At 44.4% G+C, this 18602-nt stretch overlaps 1 protein-coding gene across 1 annotated transcript; it reads left to right on the top strand.

Annotated features, from left to right (window-relative positions):
* Positions 1–2176: 2176 nt before the first annotated feature.
* LOC147991766 (uncharacterized) lies at positions 2177–4537 on the top strand. Its single transcript, XM_087538803.1, has 3 exons — positions 2177–3172; positions 3275–3688; positions 4283–4537. Exons 1-3 carry the CDS (start codon positions 2177–2179, stop codon positions 4535–4537), a joined length of 1665 nt encoding a protein of 554 aa, XP_087394929.1.
* Positions 4538–18602: the final 14065 nt, after the last annotated feature.

The raw sequence follows: 18602 nt of genomic DNA, 5'->3' as shown, positions 1-18602 counted from the left end.
AACTAAATTTCATAATTTCAGTTTAGGACTGCCACCTAAACAGTTTATGCCAGAAAATGTATACATGTACCTGCTCCACACACCATCTGCTTAGTAAATGAAAAATTGACACTCAACACTTCGTAGAAACAAAAATAGACATCTACATCCAAGACAACATGCACTTGGCGAGGGATATTTTGGGGATAGGATGACACGCGCGGAAGAGGTGGCTGCAACAAATTCAGGGCGCGTTTCTGATGAATCACTAGAAAAATCGCCACGGTTGAACTAAGCTACCGCAAAACATTCCTGCCAAAAACCAACGAACTAAACCACCGGCGCCGGCGAGAATCACGACGAACTGAATCAAGCACGAAGGAGGGCAGACACATAGGACAAAAATTGGACGGAGCGAGGACTGCAGGGGGGCGAATAAATATACCTTGCGCCTCATCGGCGCCGGCGACTAGTACTGCCCCAACCGACTGGAGTTTGCTGGTGGCGAGCACGACGGGGCAGCTCCGTTGAGCTCCTCTTCATGCCCACATCTCTCCAACCTGGAGCCATCCCTGTGAAGCACGCCTCGTGCCTACGAGCTCTCCATGCGGGGACTGGCCGCGCACCATCTCCGCCTCACCGGCAAGGAGACTCGCCTTCCCCTCCGCCATCTCCGCCCGGCCTCGGTCAACCCTTCTCACCTAGAACAAACGGCCGCCGCCCCACAAAACTGAATAGAAAAATTCAAAAAACACATTTTTTTTAACAAACCCACGAAGCTTTATTCAACGGTCACCAAATTGAGACGAAATCAAATTTCCAGGATGACCTAACCAAACATGACGAACTTTACAAGTTTGTGAGCCTTAAGATTCGAGGTTCTAAATTCATGGCTAATCGAACAAGAATAAAAAACTGTAGAACAATCTATTTCAGTCTGGATTGCTTAGGCCACTTTGCAGTCGGACGCAACTGAAAACCTAAAAACCCTGGCGGCGGCGATTAGGGTTTCGGTGGACCGAGAAACGCTCGTCGGATCTCTCCGGCGGGGCGACACCTGATTCCGGCAGAAGATGGCGACATCGGCTGGCGGCAAGCAGAACAAGACGGACCCTAGCTCCTCGCAGACGGCTAGGGAACAACTAGAGGAGGCGTTGGGAAAGCTTGGGATCACATATGAGGAGGCGACCCCTCTAGTCATCGATGACAGGGAAGAAGAAGCGCAAAAGTGGCTTCTCGCGGGTAGGGTTTTGCACAGGAAGCTGCTCCACATCCAGACCATCGCTAATGCGCTTCGGCCTGCCTGGGGGAACCCTAGAGGATTGAAATTCAGATCGATGGGCGAGAACACCTTTGTGGCAGAGTTCGAGACGCAACGGGATCGAGATCGCATCTGGATCTGCTCGGCTCGCCGTGGCATGTAAGCAAGAACGTTGTAGTACTCGCTGAGTTTGAGGACTGTATGCGACCCGATGAGGTCCAGTTTGATCGGCTCTATATGTGGGCTAGGGTCCCAAATCTCCCCTACAATCTCCGGGATTATTCCTGGGGTAAACTGATCGCACAACAGATTGATAAGAACGCCACTTCGGTTCACTTCGATCATGTGGGTGGATATCTACAAGCTAGAATTGCTCATGATGTTAGCAAATCTCCGAGGAGGTGGATTTTGATTGACTCTGCCAAAAGAAAGAAGACATATCTGTATGACATACAGTACGAGCAAGTTCCCTACTTCTGTTTCTCTCGCGGCAGACTTGGCCATTCAGAATTATTTTACCCAACTCCAGGACCTCATGATGACAAGGGTGAATTGCCATTTGGTTCTAAGTTGAGGGCACCAGAGGACTGGAAAACGGCTGCATCGGGGGACAGCTCGAACAAGGAGCAATACTCTGTCCCTAGCAGCTAGCGTGAGTCTAAGAATTCTAGCAACGCCGGTAAAGGAGGGGCAGAGGTGAATTCCCCGGTCAAAAATAGAGTACAATCTAACAAGAGGAAGGATGTACCGAAACAAGTTTACCGGCGAGTTGATACAGCAGCACCACTTCTCCTGACGGATGGCACAAACCCGATCCTGGAAACTCAAGTTGATCATCAAGAGACAGACATAGCAAGTGCCACAGAAGGGGATGAGCAGGTTGGGGTGAGAGCTCCGAAGAAGAAGAAACCAACGCCCGGCAACTTGGCCATCCCAATGATCTGTATAAGCTGGAACTGCCGGGGGCTTGGGAACCCCGAGGCAGTTCGAGAGCTTCGCCGGCTGGTGAAGCAAGAAGGTCCTGCCCTGCTGTTCGTCATGGAAACCAAAATCAGGGCCAAGAGAGTAGAAGACCTGCCATACCAACTGGGTTTTGCAGGCTGCTTTGCTGTTGATAGTGTTGGATTGAGCGGAGGAATATGCCTTTTTTGGTCTAATGATGTGACTGTCGATCTGAAAAATTATAGCAAGAGTCATATTGATGCGCTGGTGAGAGTCAAGGATCAGACCTCTTCAGAGTGGCGATTTACAGGATTCTACGGCGCACCAAGGGTTGAAGATAGGCACCATAGTTGGCGCTTTCTTCAGACGTTTTATGCCCTACCCCACTGTACGTGGCTATGTATGGGCGATTTTAACGAGACCTTATTCAACGATGAACACTTCAGTCATTCGGCTCGGTCGGAATGGCAAATGAAGGCATTTAGAGAGGTTGTTGAGGATATTTCCTTCCAAGACCTTGGTTGGTCTGGAATGGCTTATACGTGGGATAACAGGAAAGGTGGTCATCACAATGTTAAAGCAAGGCTGGACCAAGCCTTTGCTAATGAGGCCTTTCGTCAGATTTATGAGGATATTCGTGTACGGCATATCAGTGCAATGGAATCCGACCATTGCTTTGTGGTGGCCGGAATTCATAGGACAAAGAAGGTTGATTGCTCATCACGACCCAAGCAATTCAGATATGAGAATGTGTGGCAAACTCATTCTGACTATGAGAAATTAGTAATGGATGTTTGGCAAAAGAAAGTGTGTGCGCCAGGCTTGCAGGGGATTGTGGAGTCGCTAAATGCTCTACAAAAGGAACTTGAGCCGTGGGGGACTAAGAAATTTGGCTGTCTCGCTCGAACAGTTAGGAAACTACAGAAAAAGCTTGATAAATTGCGGAGACAGTCCATTGGTCGAGGACCTTCTGATGAGGAGAAAGCTACGGTTATAAAACGCGAGGCTCTTCGGCAGGAGGAAATATGGTTACGGCAACGGTCTAGGGTCTTGTGGCTACGGACTGGTGACCGTAATACGGGCTATTTTCAGGCTCAAGCAAAACAAAGACAACGAATGAATAAGATTCAGGGTTTGAAAAGAGCTGATGGTTCCGTCTGCGCCGATGAAGTTGAAGACAAGCAGGAAATTCAATCGTTTTATCAGGCATTGTACACATCGCAAGGAGTGTCTGATACAAGCGAGTTTCTAGCTCACGTTCCGGTGAAAGTGACACCGGAGATGAATGAAACGCTAGAGAAACCATTTGATGCAAAGGAGATACATGATGCCCTTTTTCAGATGGCCCCATCAAAAGCCCTAGGGGTTGATGGTTTCACGGCCGGTTTCTTCCTACGGCACTGGCAGTTGTTGAGGGACGATGTTACCAATGCTATTTTGGGATTTCTCAATGGGGGCGACTTACCGACGGGCCTCAATGACACCTCCATTACCCTGCTCCCTAAGGTAAGGTACCCCCAATCGATTTCTCAATACCACCCCATTGCACTTTGTTCTGTCCTTTACATGATTGCAGCAAAGGCTATTACCAAACGACTGAGGGGTTGTATGGATGAGATTATTAGCGAGGAACAGAGTGCGTTCGTTCCAGGACGACTGATTACTGACAATGTACTGGTGGCCTTCGAGAGTGTTCATACCATACATCGGCGAAATAAAGGCAAAAACCATACATGTGCAGTAAAGTTGGACATGATGAAAGCGTATGATCGAGTGGAGTGGCACTACTTGGAGGCCATTCTGGAAAGATTGGGCTTCAGTACTGTTTTGGTCAGATTAATTATGAAATGTGTCACCTCGGTACGCTTCTTTGTCGGAGTGAATGGCGAGCTACAACCCTACTTCATGCCCTCTAGGGGGCTCCGGCAAGGTGATCCCGCTTCACCCTACCTATTCTTGCTGTGTGTAGAGGGCTTCTCGTCGCTACTCAAATATTATGGACATGTTGATAGAGGTATTAGGGTAAGCATTCGATCCCCATGGGTGAGTCATTTTATTTTTGCGGATGACTGTTTAATCTTTCTCAGTGCTAACTCCCAGAGTGTGAAAAGATTGAATGATATCCTTCGAGTTTATGGTGAAGCATCAGGGCAGAGTGTGAACAAAGATAAAGGTGTTGTTTTCTTCAGCCCAAACACGCCCAGCTCCACGAGGCAAAGTATCAAAGGAACGCTAGGTGTTATGGTTGAAGCGTTCAGCGACAGGTACCTTGGTCTACCTACTGCTGTCGGCCGAATCACAAGTGGTACATTCGAGCATATTGGCGAGCGGTCGAGAAGCAAGATGCAGGGATGATCAGAGCGGCTCTTTGCGTGCGCTGGGAGAGAGGTCCTACTCAAAACAATCATTCAGGCGATCCCTACGTATAGCATGAGCTGCTTCTTGCTGACAAAAAAGTTTTGCACAAATTTGACGTCTAGCATGGCCAGATATTGGTGGAGTAGCTCCATTGACAAGAGGTCACTTCACTTGGTATCTTGGAAAGAGCTTACCAAACCTAAGTGCCAAGGAGGCATGGGTTTCCTGAAGGAAATATGCCCTAGAGGCAATAATAAAGTTATTATTTATTTCCTTATATCATGATAAATGTTTATTATTCATGCTAGAATTGTATTAACCGGATACATAATACATGTGTGAATACATAGACAAACATAGTCCCACTAGTATGCCTCTACTTGACTAGCTCGTTGATCAAAGATGGTTGAGTTTGCTAGCCATAGACATGAGTTGTCATTTGATTAATGGGATCACATCATTAGGAGAATGATGCCATTGACATGACCCATTCCGTTAGCTTAGCACTTGATCGTTTAGTTTACTGCTATTGCTTTCTTCATGACTTATACATGTTTCTATGACTATGAAATTATGCAACTCCCGAATACCGGAGGAACACTTTGTGTGCAACCAAACGTCACAACGTAACTGGGTGATTATAAAGGTGCTCTACAGGTGTCTCCGATGGTACTTGTTGAGTTGGCATAGATCGAGATTAGGATTTGTCACTCCGATTGTCGGAGAGGTATCTCTGGGCCCTCTCGGTAATGCACATCACTATAAGCCTTGCAAGCAATGTGACTAATGAGTTAGTTGAGGTATGATGCATTACGGAATGATTAAAGAGACTTGCCGGTAACGAGATTGAACTAGGTATTGAGATACCGACGATCCAATCTCGGGCAAGTAACATACCGATGACAAAGGGAAAAACGTATATCGTTATGCGGTTTGACCGATAAAGATCTTCGTAGAATATGTGGGAGCCAATATGAACATCCAGGTTCCGCTATTGGTTATTGACCGGAGGCGTGTCTCGGTCATGTCTACATAGTTCTCGAACCCGTAGGGTCCGCACGCTTAAAGTTCTGTGACGATCAGTATTACGAGTTTATGTGTTTTGATGTACCGAAGGTAGTTTGGAGTCCTGGATGAGATCGGGGACATGACGAGGAGTCTCGAAATGGTCGAGACGTAAAGATCAATATATTGGACGACTATATTCAGACATCGGAAAGGTTCCGAGTGATTCGGGTATTTTTCGGAGTACCGGGGAGTTACGGGAATACGAGGAAGAAGTAATGGGCCTCATTGGCCAAGTGGTGGAAGTGAGGAGGTAGGGCGCGCGCCCCCCCTAGCCCAAACCGAATTGGACTAGGGGGCCGGCACCGTTTCCCACTTTTCCTTCCTCTCCTTCCTTCTCCTCTTTCCCCTTCCTTTCCTCCTCCTAGTAGGAGTAGGAAAGGGGAGTCCTACTCCTACTAGGAGGAGGACTCCTCCTCCTGGCGCGCCCTATGCTACCTCTTGAGCACTGCGTTGGTTTTCCCTTGAAGAGGAAAGGGTGATGCAGCAAAGTAGCGTAAGTATTTCCATCAGTTTTTGAGAACCAAGGTATCAATACAGTAGGAGGCCGCGCACGAGTCCCTCACACCTACACAAACAAATAAATCCTCGCAACCAATGCGATAAGGGGTTGTCAATCCCTACACGGTCACTTACGAGAGTGAGATCTGATAGATATGATAGGATAATATTTTTGTGATAAAGAGAAATAAAAGATGCAAGTAAAATAAATGGCAAAGGAAATAACTAAGTATTGGAAGATTAATATGATAGAAGATAGACCCGGGGGCCATAGGTTTCACTAGTGGCTTCTCTCAAGATCATAAGTATTTACGGTGGGTGAACAAATTACTGTTGACCAATTGACAGAATTGAGCATAGTTATGAGAATATCTAGGTATGATCATGTATATAGGCATCACGTCCGAGACAAGTAGACCGACTCCTACCTGCATCTACTACTATTACTCCACACATCGACCGCTATCCAGCATGCATCTAGAGTATTAAGTTCAAGAGAACAGGGTAATGCTTTAAGCAAGATGACATGATGTAGAGGGATAAACTCATGCAATATGATATAAACCCCATCTTGTTATCCTCGATGGCAACAATACAATACGTGCCTTGCTGCCCCTACTGTCACTGGGAAAGGACACCGCAAGATTGAACCCAAAGCTAAGCACTTCTCCCATTGCAAGAAAGATCAATCTAGTAGGCCAAACCAAACTGATAATTCGAAGAGACTTGGAAAGATAACCAATCATACATAAAAGAATTCAGAGAAGATTCAAAAATTGTTCATAGATAAACTTGATCATAAACCCACAATTCATCGGTCTCAACAAACACACCGCAAAAGAAGATTACATCGAATAGATCTCCACAAGAGAGGGGGAGAACTTTGTATTGAGATCCAAAAAGAGAGAAAAAGCCATCTAACTAATAACTATGGACCCGTAGGTCTGAAGTAAACTACTCACACTTCATCAGAGGGGCTATGGTGTTGATGTAGAAGCCCTCCGTGATCGATGCCCCCTCTAGCGGAGCTCCGGAAAAGGCCCCAAGATGGGATCTCGTGGATACAGAAAGTTACCGCGGTGGAATTAGGGTTTTGGCTCCGCATCTGGTAGTTTCAGGGTACGTGGGTATATATAGGAGGAAGGAGTATGTTGGTGGAGCAACAGGGGGCCCACGTGGGTGGAGGGCGCGCCTGGGGGGGGGGTAGGCGCGCCCCCTACCTCGTGCCTTCCTCATTGATTGCTTGAGTAGGGTCCAAGTCCTCTGGATCATGTTCGTTCCGGAAATCACGTTCCCGAAGGTTTCATTCCGTTTGGACTCCGTTTGATATTCTTTATCTGCGAAACCCTAAAATAGGCAAAAAAACAGCAATTCTGGGCTGGGCTTCCGGTTAATAGGTTAGTCCCAAAAATAATATAAAAGTGTATAATAAAGCCCAATAATGTCCATAACAGAATATAATATAGCATGGAACAATAAAAAATTATAGATACGTTGGAGACGTATCAAGCATCCCCAAGCTTAATTCCTGCTCGTCCTCGAGTAGGTAAATGATAAAAATAGAATTTTTGATGTGGAATGCTACTTGTCATAATTTCAATGTAATTCTTCTTAATTGTAGTATGAATATTCAGATCCGAAAGATTCAAGACAAAAGTTCAATATTGACATAGAAATAATAATACTTCAAGCATACTAACTAAGCAATTATGTCTCTTCAAAATAACATGGCAAAAGAAAGTTAACCCTACAAAATCATATAGTCTGGCTATGCTCTATCTTCACCACACAAAGTATTTAAATCATGCACAACCCCGTTGACAAGCCAAGAAATTGTTTCATTCTTTTGGTGTTCTCAAACTTTTTCAATCTTCACGCAATACATGAGCTTGAGCCATGGACATAGCACTCTAGGTGGAATAGAATGGTGGTTGTGGAGGAGACAAAAAATGGGGAAGATAGTCTCACATTAACTAGGCGTATCAAGGGGCTATGGAGATGCCCATCAATAGATATCAATGTGTGTGAGTAGGGATTGCCATGCAACGGATGCACTAGAGCTATAAGTATATGAAAGCTCAACAAAAGGAACTAAGTGGGTGTGCATCCAACTCGCTTGCTCATGAAGACCTAGGGCATTTTGAGGAAGCCCATCATTGGAATATACAAGCCAAGTTCTATAATGAAAAATTCCCACTAGTATATGAAAGTGATAACATAGGAGACTCTCTATTATGAAGATCATGGTCTACTTTGAAGCACAAGTGTGGTAAAAGGATAGTAGCATTGCCCCTTCTCTCTATTTCTCTCATATTTTCTTTTATTTGGGCCTTTTCTCCTTTTTTATGGCCTCTTTTTTTTTGTCCGGAGTCTCATCCCGACTTGTGGGGGAATCATAGACTCCATCATCCTTTCCTCACTGGGACAATGCTCTAAAAATGATGATCATCACACTTTTATTTACTTACAACTCAACAATTACAACTCAATACTTAGAACAAAATATGACTCTATGTGAATGCCACCGGCGGTGTACCGGGATTTGCAATGAATAAAGAGTGACATGTATGAAAGAATTATGAACGGTGGCTTTGCCACAAATACAATGTCAACTACATGATCATGCAAAGCAATATGACAATGATGGAGCGTGTCATAGTAAACGGAATGGTGGAAAGTTGCATGGCAATATATCTCGGAATGGCTATGGAAATGCCATGATAGGTAGGTATGGTGGCTGTTTTGAGGAAGGTACATGGTGGGTGTATGATACCGGCGAAAGGTGCGTGGTATTAGAGAGGCTAGCAATGGTGGAAGGAAGAAAAGTGTGTAAGATCCATGGACTCAACCTTAGTCATAAAGAACTCATATACTTATTGCAAAAATCTACAAGTTATCAAAGCAAAGTATTACGCGCATGCTCCTAGGGGGATAGATTGGTAGGAAAAAGACCATCGCTCGTCCCCGACAGCCACTCATAAGGAAGACAATCAATAAATAAATCATGCTCCGACTTCATCACATAACGGTTCACCATACGTGCATGCTACGGGAATCACAAACTCTAACACAAGTATTTCTAAAATTCACAACTACTCAACTAGCATGACTCTAATATTACCATCTCCATATCTCAAAACAATTATCAAGTATCAAACTTCTCATAGTATTCAACACACTCATAAGAATTTTTTTATTAATCTTGAATGCCTAACATAATTAAAGCAAATTACCATGCTGTTTTTTAGGACTCTCAAAATAATCTAAGTGAAGCATGAGAGAACAATAGTTTCTATAAAAGAAATCCACTGACGTGCTCTAAAGGATATAAGTGAAGCACTAGAGCAAAAACTATATAACTCAAAAGATATAAGTGAAGCACATAGAGTATTCTAACAATTTCCGAATCATGTGTGTCTCTCTCAAAAGGTGTGTACAGCAAGGATGATTGTGGAAAACTAACAAATAAAGACTCAAATAATACAAGACGCTCCAAACAAAACACATATCATGTGGTAAATAAAAATATAGCTCCAAGTAAAGTTACCGATGGAAGTAGACGAAAGAGGGTGAAAGGACATGCGGTGCCCCCATGTGTGGTTTTGGTAATTGATGACATTCTCTATGGACTAATGGTTGCGTTGAGTTATATTTGAAGGATTTTTCCATAGGCATTTCTTGAAGTCCATGTGTTGGTTTCAAGGAGTTTATGGGTTGACCAAGGTGCTATTAAGGAATTATCCAAAGATTGGTCATGTGAGTGTTGAGCTTATTGCAAGCATGTCTTGAAGAAGAAGATTGTGTGATCATTCATGTTTACCTTCAAGACATCATCCAAACAAAGAGAGTTGGAAAGATTCAAGGTTGATCAAGACTAAGTCAAGAGTGAATCAAGTTGATCAACTCACAAAGAGTAGAAGATGTACCGAGAGGGATCAAGTGATCCCATGGTATGGTAAGCATTGTCCATTGCACTTTGTGTACTAACCCATGGTCTATGTGAGAGTCTATGTGGGTTTAGGTACGTGTCCATGGGCTTGCGTCAAGAGGATGATACAACCCATGGGAAGGATGACATCAAGTGGTGATCGTCATCAAGATTGTCATGTGCAAGTTCAAGTGGAGAATCACGAAGAGATCAAGTGCTTGAAGCTTGCCATCCATTGTGGTGTCAATGGACTTGTGAAGATGTGCCGAAGAGTGGCCCACCCATAGTGGAGTATGGGGGAGCAATCATCTAGTCTCCATCGACCCAACGCAAGCAAGAAAGGTGGTCCATCTTGAGGAGGAAAAGATCGTCATCATCTAGCTCAAGTGGATCATGTGCAAGGAAAATGTTTGCCCTTGATAGGTTTTCTATTTTACCGTTCTCATGGTGGTAGTTGGGAGACCGGGTTATAGGATCGATAGCCGTACTATCAAGGGGGGCTCTCAAGTGAGTAGCTTGATCGTATCGTTCATCGAGAGCTCAAACCATTGCATCCTTGCATCATGTTTCTTGGTTCTTGTTTGGTTCTCTTTGTGAGTCTTAGAGCTTATGGTCATCTTGATGACAAGCTTGAGTTCATCGAAAACGGAGTTCGCATGCGTCTTCTATGATGTTTTCGGTGTTGGAGGTTTTACCGGTCTTATCCGAGGAAGGGTTCTCACCATTTTCTTATGGGCCTTTTCTAATTTTCTTCTTATTGATATTTATTTCAATATTGTGTTAGCCCTTGTCGCCAGCTTTCCAACAAACTTGGTTTCATCGAATTCGGAGTCCGTTCGCAAAAGTTGTGGCAGTTTTGGTGTTCTGAAAAGGCTGCAGTGGTACTACCGCGATTTGGAGCGGATGTAATTTTTTTCTACCGCTCCAGAGCGGTACTACCGTGGCTCCTACAGCGGTAGTACCGCTCTGGACCAAAAACTCGTCCCAAGTTCTGTGGTGGTAGGCCCGGATGTATTTTTTTAGTACCGCTCGCTAGCAGTAGTACCGCTACCCTTTCCGGTAGTACCGCGACCCCTAGCGGTAGTACCGTGAGGACGAGTGGTAGTACCGCTCTGGCGGTTCTACTGGCCTTTTGCCTCCTTGCTGTTTTTTTCAAAGGGGTACTACCGCCCTAGCGGTAGTACCGCTCCTTAGTGCGGTAGTACCGCTCTGTGCGGGCTGTGAGCATAACAGCTGGATTTTTCCCCACCTATAAAAGGGGGTCTTCTTCCCCAATGAACCTTATCTTTTGATCTCGTGTTCTTCCCCCATTGTTGACCTTCTTCGAGCTTGCTAACTCTCAATCCCTCCATGGATTCTTGCTAATTTTTGAGGGAAAAGAGAGAGGAGATCTAGATCCACGTTTCCACCAATCACTTTCTCCTCTAGGTGAGGGGAACCCCTTGGATCTAGATCTTGGAGTTCTTGGTGTTCTCCTTCTTGTTCTTCCTCTCATTTTCCTCCCTAGCATTAGTTGCTTCGGTGGGATTTGAGAGAGAAGGACTTGGGCACTCCGTGTGCCCTTGCCATTACATTTGGTGCATCGGTTTGAGTTCTCCACGTGATACGTGGAAGTTACAAGTTGAGAAGCTTATTACTCTTGGGTGCTTGGTACCTTTGAGCTTGTTCCTCTTGGGTGCTTGGGCGCCCTAGATGGTTGGTGGTGTTCGGAGCTCAATCATTGTGGTGTAAAGCTCCGGGCAAGCGTCGGGGTCTCGAATTAGGTTGTGGAGATCGCCCCGAGCAATTTGACGGGTACCGGTGACCGCCCCAAGGGTTGCCAAAGTGTACGGGTTCGGTGACCGCCTCCAAGGGTTGCCATTTGTACGGGTTCGGTGACCACCCTCAAGGGTCCCTTTGTGCAATCACGGCATCTTGCATTGTGGGAGGGCGTGAGGAGATTACGGTGGCCCTAGTGGCTTCTTGGGGAGCATTGTGCCTCCACACCGCTCCAAACGGAGATTAGCATCCGCAAGGGTGTGAACTTCGGGATACATCATCGTCTCCATGTGCCTCGGTTATCTCTTACCTAAGCCCTTTACTTATGCACTTTACTTTGTGATAGCCATATTGTTTCTTGTCATATATCTTGCTATCACATAGTTTTTTATCTTGCTTAGTATAAGTTGTTGGTGCACACAGGTGAGCCTAGTTGTTGTAGGTTTTGTGTTTGACAAATTAACCGCTAGGTTTATTCCGCATTTGTTCAAGCCTTAACCGTAATTTTTTTAAAGCGCCTATTCACCCCCCTCTAGGCGACATCCTCAATCTTTCAATTGGTATCAGAGCCTCATCTCTCTTTATAGGGCTTAACCGCCTAGAGAGTAAGGATGTCGACTAGGGGTTTAGGATTCTCTTACACTCTTAGTTTCCATGGCACAAATTTTGATGTTTAGGTAATTCGCATGCTTAATCTCTTTAGGGTCATGGACCCAAATTTAGAGCGAATTGTAGCTATGGGTTTTTCTCCTCCAAAGGATCCCCAAAGATTATCTTTAGAGGATGAGAAAAACTCTTATCTCAATGCTCAAGCTTCTAATGTGCTTTTCGATGCTTTGAGCAATGTAGTTATATTTCAACTCATGTTGTTCCGGGATGCTCATGAGTTGTGGACAAAACTTCAAGATAAATATGGCGTGCCCAAATTTTGTGGGGATGATTGTTCTCCCTCCACATCCGGCCGCATAGTCTTCTCAACTTCTTCTACTTCACCTACATGTGGTTTGCCACAAGGTAATGCTATGGTGAGTAGTGTTGGTCATTGCAATGATGATAGTATGCTTATTGTGGATGATCCTTCATCACTATATTATTGCAATGCTTCTTCTTTGGACTTTAACACTTCGAGCACCATACATGTTTCACATGCTTGTGTTGATAGTCCGTGCATATCTTGTAGAAATTGTTTGACTAAATCTCATGATGATATGCTTGCTATATCTTGTTGCCATGATAAAAATGCTTGTATTTCCTCGAGTTGTGGTGCTAACAATGTAGAGGAAACCCAACACTCCATGGAACAAGATGTGTTTTTAAATGGTGCTTCAAGGGATCCTACATCATCATCTATTACTTTTTGCCTTATGGCTAAGGCTTCAAAGGTATCTCCTACTTTGAAACCCAATATGTCTCTTGATGATGATGTTGATGCTAATGATGATAAGGATAATGATGAAGAGAATGATAATGTTGCCTCCTTAAAAATTAAGGGGGAAATGATTTTTAAAGCTCTTAATAAAAATAAAATTGCTCGTTCCAACTTCATGGAAATCATGTCCATTGCCATTGAGGGCAAGAAATATATTGATGAGTTGGAATCTCATCTTGAGGAGCATGAGGTCACCATTGATAAAATGGAAGGTCATGAGCGTGATTACGCTAATGAGATCGCGGACCTCTCCCAAGCTCTCGAACTTGAACAAACCACCAAGGAATCTCTTGAGGAGACTTTTGCTCTAGAATTATCTAGAGTGAGGGAATCTCATGATAGAGCTCTTGAGGTGGCCAATGATTTTGAAATTAAAAATGAGGATCTTGAAGTTGCACATGCTAAACTCCTTGAGGGCTTTGAGCACCTCGAAAATGGCTCAAGGGTCATTAAGAGTGAGCTCATCAAACTCACCGAGTCTCATGCTCAACTTAAAGCTTCGTATTCAAAAGAGCTTTCCAAGGTGTCCTCTCCTCTTGTTTTTAATGATGATGCTTGTGCTACTAACTCTATCTCTTGTGAAGCATCCATTTTGAAGGAGAATGTTGAGCTAAGGGCTCAACTTGAGTTGCTATCTAGCAATTATGGGATGTTGGAAGAAAAAAAAAGCTCACAAGCTCTCATGATGATCTTCTAGTATCCCATAATGTGCTAAAGTTAGCTCATGAGGCCATGCTTGCTAAGGTAACATCTAGTGAGCCTCATGTGGATACTAGCACTACTTTTATTCAAAATGCTATATTGCCTTGTGCTAGTCCTCGCAATTCATCCATGCATAACATTGGTGCATCTTGTGATGAATTGCTTTCCTTGCCTTGCTGCTCTAACGATGAAGCTTATACTTCCTCTAGTACTTGTGTTGAGACTAACCATGTAGAGGAAATCAAAGAGCTCAAGGCCCAAGTCACTTCTTTGAAGAAAGACTTGGAAAAGAGTCATGAAGGGAAATCCACACTCAACAATATCTTGAGTGTGCAAAAATCCCCCAATGACAAAGGTGGACTTGGATTCAACTCCAATAAGGAAGAAGTCCAAGATGATCAAGAATAAGGGCCAAGAACAAGTCAAGAATTCAGCCAAGATTATTTGCTTCAAGTGCAAAATTGAAGGGCATCATGTTAGATCTTGCCCATTGAAGATGAAACCCATTAGTGACAAGCAACAAGGGAAGCGGCCACAAGTTCATTCTCATGCTTAACCTCAAGTTGAAGAAAAGCCTCTTCCCAAGAAGACTCAAGCTTATGCTTCTCAAGTTGAGAAATCAAGTGAGAAGAAAGTGAAGAGTAGACGTTGCTACCTATGTCGCGAGAAAGGTCACCTCGCCTCTTCATGCACTAGTGGTAACTTATCCAACCCAATTATTATTGATGGTATCTATTCTCTTGGGAAGGATAATGTTGGCAATGTGTTTGCCAAATTCGTTGGTGCTCAAAGTGGTGTCAAGAAAAGAACCATTTGGGTAGCCAAGCCTATTGTGACTAACCTCTTAGGACCCAACTTGGTTGGGGACCAACAAGCTCAAACTTGATCAATAGGTGATATTGGAGGTCATTGGAGACTTGGCTACATTATGAAGAATTAAGGGGACTTCATCATTCTTATTGTCTCAAGCCAAGTCATTCAGATTATCAAGTTTCTATCTTATATCCAATGTTCCTCCTTGCGGTAACTCGTGCTTAAAGTGTCTACATTGATAGTTACTTGCCCCTTTGCATGTTTGGTTTCATTCCTTGCATGTGTTTGTATATGTTGTGCTTCCAACTTGATTATCTTGAGCAATCAAGTATGTGTGTGTTGGTTTGCACATCATGTACATGTGTGTCGTTCGTTGAGCCTTTGTGCATCTTGGCCATATCTTAGTTGGTTCTTGTGAGAGATTAATGGAATATCCCATTGTGGGGGAGTGATGTGCTTTGTGCACCTCACAATCCTATAAATGTGTGTACATGAGGAATACCTTCTAGTATTGATATTACAAGATTATCTAGTAGCTATGTGGTATGTCTTCTCACGTGAAATTCAAATTCTAAATAGTCCATTAATTATCTCTTGTTGGATCCTTTAATTGCCTCTTGTCTATCTTTAATTGGTATCACTGTTGGGGAACGTAGCAGAAATTCAAAATTTTCCTACGTGTCACCAAGATCTATCTATGGAGAGACCAGCAACGAGGGGAAGGAGAGTGCATCTACATACCCTTGTAGATCGCTAAGCGGAAGCGTTCAAGTGAACGGGGTTGATGGAGTCGTACTCGTCGTGATTCAAATCACCGATGACCAAGTGCCGAACGCACGGCACCTCCGCGTTCAACACACGTGCAGCCCGGTGACGTCTCCCACGCCTTGATCCAGCAAGGAGAGAGGGAGAGGTTGAGGAAGACTCCATCCAGCAGCAGCACAACGGCGTGGTGATGATGGAGGAGCGTGGCAATCCTGCAGGGCTTCGCCAAGCACCACAGAAGAGGAGGGGGAGAGAGATGCAGGGCTGCACCAACGAGAGATCGAATCGCGTGTTGTGGGCAGCCCAATGCCTCAATATATATAGGGAAGGGGAGGGGCTGCACCCCCTCTAGGGTTCCCACCCCTAGGGGGGGCGGCAGCCCTAGATGGGGATCAAGGATGGCGGCCAAGAGGGGATGGGAGAGGGAGGCGCAACAATATGGGCCCTAAGGCCCATATACCATTAGGGTTTGCCCCCTCTCCATCTCTTAGGCGCATGGGCCTTAGTGGGGCTGGTGCCCTTGGCCCATGCAGGCCAAGGAACACTCCCTACAGCCCATGTGCCCCCCCGGGGCTGGTGGCCCCACTTGGTGGACCCCCGGGACCCTCCCGGTGGTCCCGGTACATTACCGATAAACCTCGAAACTCTTCCGGTAACCAAAACAGGACTTCCCATATATAAATCTTTACCTCCAGACCATTCCGGAACTCCTCGTGACGTCCGGGATCTCATCCGGGACTCCGAACAACATTCGTTTACCACATACAAACTTCCTTTACAACCCTAGCGTCATCGAACCTTAAGTGTGTAGACCCTACGGGTTCGGGAGACATGCAGACATGACCGAGACGTTCTCCGGTCAATAACCAACAGCGGGATCTGGATACCCATGTTGGCTCCCACATGTTCCACGATGATCTCATCGGATGAACCACGATGTCAAGGACTTAATCAATCCCGTATACAATTCCCTTTGTCTATCAGTACGATACTTGCCCGAGATTCGATCGTCGGTATCCCGATACCTTGTTCAATCTCGTTACCGGCAAGTCTCTTTTACTCGTTCCATAACACATCATCCCGTGATCAACTCCTTGATCACATTGTGCACATTATGATGATGTCCTACCGAGTGGGCCCAGAGATACCTCTCCGTCACACGGAGTGACAAATCCCAGTCTCGATTCGTGCCAACCCAACAGACACTTTCGGAGATACCCGTAGTGTACCTTTATAGCCACCCAGTTACGTTGTGACGTTTGGTACACCCAAAGCATTCCTACGGTATCCGGGAGTTGCACAATCTCATGGTCTAAGGAAATGATACTTGACATTAGAAAAGCTTTAGCATACGAACTACATGATCTTGTGCTAGGCTTAGGATTGGGTCTTGTCCATCACATTGTTCTCCTAACGATGTGATCCCGTTATCAACGACATCCAATGTCCATGGTTAGGAAACCATAACCATCTATTGATCAATGAGCTAGTCAACTAGAGGCTTACTAGGGACATGGTGTTGTCTATGTATCCACACATGTATCTGAGTTTCCTATCAATACAATTCTAGCATGGATAATAAACGATTATCATGAACAAGGAAATATAATAATAATCAATTTATTATTGCCTCTAGGGCATATTTCCAACAGTCTCCCACTTGCACTAGAGTCAATAATCTAGTTCACATTGCCATGTGATTAACACTCACAGGTCACATCGCCATGTGACTAACACCCAAGAGTTTACTAGAGTCAGTAGTCTAGCTCACATCACTATGTGATTAACACTCAATGAGTTCTAGGTTTGATCATGTTGCTTGTGAGAGAGGTTTTAGTCAATGGGTCTGAACCTTTCAGATCCGTGTGTGCTTTACAAATCTCTATGTCATCTCCTAGATGTAGCTACCACGTTCTATTTGGAGCTAATCCAAATAACTGTTATACTTGGAGCTATTCTAAATTGTTGCTCCATTACATGTATCCGGTATCTCTACTCAGAGCTATCCGGATAGGTGTTAAGCTTGCATTGACGTAACTCTTTACGACGAACTCTTTTACCACCTCCATAATCGAGAAAATTCCTTAGTCCACTAGTTACTAAGGATAACTTTGACCGCTGTCCTGTGATCCATTCTTGGATCACTCTTGTACCCCTTGACTGACTCATGGCAAGGCACACTTCAGGTGCGGTACACAGCATAGCATACTGTAGAGCCTATGTCTTAAGCATAGGGGACGACCTTCGTCCTATCTCTCTATTCTGCCGTGGTTGAGCTTTAAGTCTTAACTTCATACCTTACAACTCAGGCAAGAACTCCTTCTTTGACTGATCCATCTTGAACACCTTCAAGATCATGTAAAGGTATGTGCTCATTTGAAAGTACCATTAAGCGTTTTGATCTATCCTTATAGATCTTGATGCTCAGCGTTCAAGTAGCTTAATCCAGGCTTTCCATTGAAAAATACTTTCCAAATAACCCTATATGCTTTCCAGAAATTCTACGTCATTTCTGATCAACAATATGTCAACATATACTTATCAGAAATTCTATAGTGCTCCCACTCACTTCTTTGGAAATACAAGTTTCTCATAAACTTTGTATACACCCAAAACTTTGATCATCTTATCAAAGCATACATTCCAACTCCGAGATGCTTACTCCAGTCCCTAGAAGGATTGCTGGAGCTTTGCATACTTATTAGCATCTTTTAGGATTGACAAAACCTTCCGGTTGTATCACATACAACCTTTCCTCAAGAAAAACGTCGAGGAAACAATGTTTTGACATCCTTTCTGCAAGATTTCATAAATAATGCAGTAATCGCTAATATAATTCCAACAGACTCTTAGCATCGCTACGAGTGAGAAAGTCTCATCGTAGTCAACTCCTTGAACTTGTCGGAAAACATCTTAACGACAAGTCGAGCTTTCTTAATGGTGACATTTACCATCATTGTACGTCTTCCTTTTAAAAAATCCATATGTACCTAACAGCCTTACGACCATCAAGTAGTTCCGCCGAAGTCTACACTTTGTTTTCATACATGGATCTTCTCTCAGATTTTATGGCCTCGAGCCATTTATCGGAATCCGGGCCC

The sequence above is a fragment of the Triticum urartu genome, chromosome 1A (assembly GCF_056163025.1).
Source record: "Triticum urartu cultivar PI428250 chromosome 1A, HENAU_Tu73, whole genome shotgun sequence".
In the NCBI taxonomy this organism is placed as follows: Eukaryota; Viridiplantae; Streptophyta; class Magnoliopsida; order Poales; family Poaceae; genus Triticum; species Triticum urartu.
This window is presented reverse-complemented; position numbering and strand designations above follow the sequence as displayed.